The 1549-nt window shown below is 43.1% G+C and overlaps 1 protein-coding gene across 1 annotated transcript; it reads left to right on the forward strand.

The window, feature by feature from the left end:
• Positions 1 to 6: 6 nt before the first annotated feature.
• On the forward strand, positions 7 to 1545 carry LOC104774281 (pentatricopeptide repeat-containing protein At1g02060, chloroplastic; the record flags this gene model as incomplete). Its single annotated transcript, XM_010498922.1, has 1 exon — positions 7 to 1545. A coding segment is annotated over one exon (1539 nt), but the record flags the coding sequence as incomplete, so codon positions are not given.
• Between the last annotated feature and the right edge of the window lie 4 nt (positions 1546 to 1549).

Here is a 1549-nt window from a genome sequence, read left to right on the forward strand (position 1 = left end):
AGTCTTCTCTCTATTTTGCTTAAGCGTGGCAGAACTGCTATGGCCCATGACTTGTTCGACGAAATGCGTCGTACCTACGGGGTCACCCCAGACTCTTTTACTTTCAACATATTGATTAATGGCTTCTGTAAGAATTCCATGGTGGACGAAGCCTTTCGGGTTTTTAAGGAAATGGAGCCGTATCATTGCGATCCTGATGTTGTTACATATAACACCATCATCGATGGGTTATGCAGAGCCGGCAAGGTCAAGATTGCGCATAATGTTTTGAATGGAATGATGAAGAAAGCTACGGACGTGCATCCCAACATTGTTAGTTACACTACCCTGCTGCGAGGGTATTGTATGAAGCAGGATATTGATGAAGCATTGCTTGTGTTTCGTCAAATGCTGTGTAGAGGGCTGAAACCCAATGCTGTTACTTACAATACTCTGATCAAGGGGCTCTCGGAGGCTCAGAGGTATGATGAAATCAAAGATATCTTGAATGGAGGGGATGATCCATTTACCACTTTCACTCCAGATGCCTGCACTTTTAATATTCTGATCAAAGTTCACTGCGATGCTGGACATCTGGATGCAGCTATGAAGGTGTTCCACGAAATGGTGGATATCAAGTTGCATCCTGATTCAGCTTCATATAGTGTTTTGATCCGTACTTTGTGCCTGAGAAATGAATTTGACAGAGCCGAGAGGTTGTTCACTGAGTTATTTGAGAAGGAAGTACTGTTAGGCAAGGATGGATGCCTGCCTCTTGCTGCTGCTTATAACCCGATGTTCGAATACTTATGTGCCAATGGAAAAACGAAACAAGCTGAGAAAGTTTTCAGACAGCTGATGAAACGAGGAGCGCAAGATCCACCCTCTTACAGGACTTTGATCATGGGTCACTGCAGAGAAAGTAAATTCAAGGCTGCTTACGAGCTGTTGGTTCTCATGCTGAGGCGGGAATTTGTACCTGATCTTGAAACCTACGAGTTATTGATTGATGGGTTATTGAAGATAGGTGAAGCTCTTCTTGCTCACGATACCCTGCAAAGGATGCTAAGGAGCTCTTATCTTCCGGTTGCAACCACTTTCCATTCTGTACTTGCAGAACTTGTGAAAAGGAAATTTGCTAACGAGTCCTTCGGCTTGGTAACGCTAATGTTGGAAAAACAAATACGACAGAACATTGATCTTTCAACGCATGCTGTCAGATTGCTTTTTAGCAGTGCACAGAAGGAGAAGGCGTTTCTGATTGTTAGGTTGCTTTATGATGACGGGTATTTGGTTAAGTTGGACGAATTACTTGATTTCCTATGCGAGAACAGAAAACTTGTTGATGCGCACACACTTGTTCTGTTTTGTCTGGAAAAGAGTCAAATGGTAGATATTGAAACCTGCAACACAGTCATAGAAGGGCTCTGTAAGCATAAGAGGCACTCTGAAGCGTTTAGTTTATACAATGACTTAGTAGAACTGGGAAACCACCAACAGCTTAGCTGCCATCTGATTCTGAAAAATTCCTTAGAGGCTGCTGGAAAGTGGGAAGAACTACAGTTTGTGT

The sequence above is a fragment of the Camelina sativa genome, unplaced genomic scaffold (assembly GCF_000633955.1).
Source record: "Camelina sativa cultivar DH55 unplaced genomic scaffold, Cs unpScaffold02251, whole genome shotgun sequence".
NCBI lineage: Eukaryota > Viridiplantae > Streptophyta > Magnoliopsida > Brassicales > Brassicaceae > Camelina > Camelina sativa.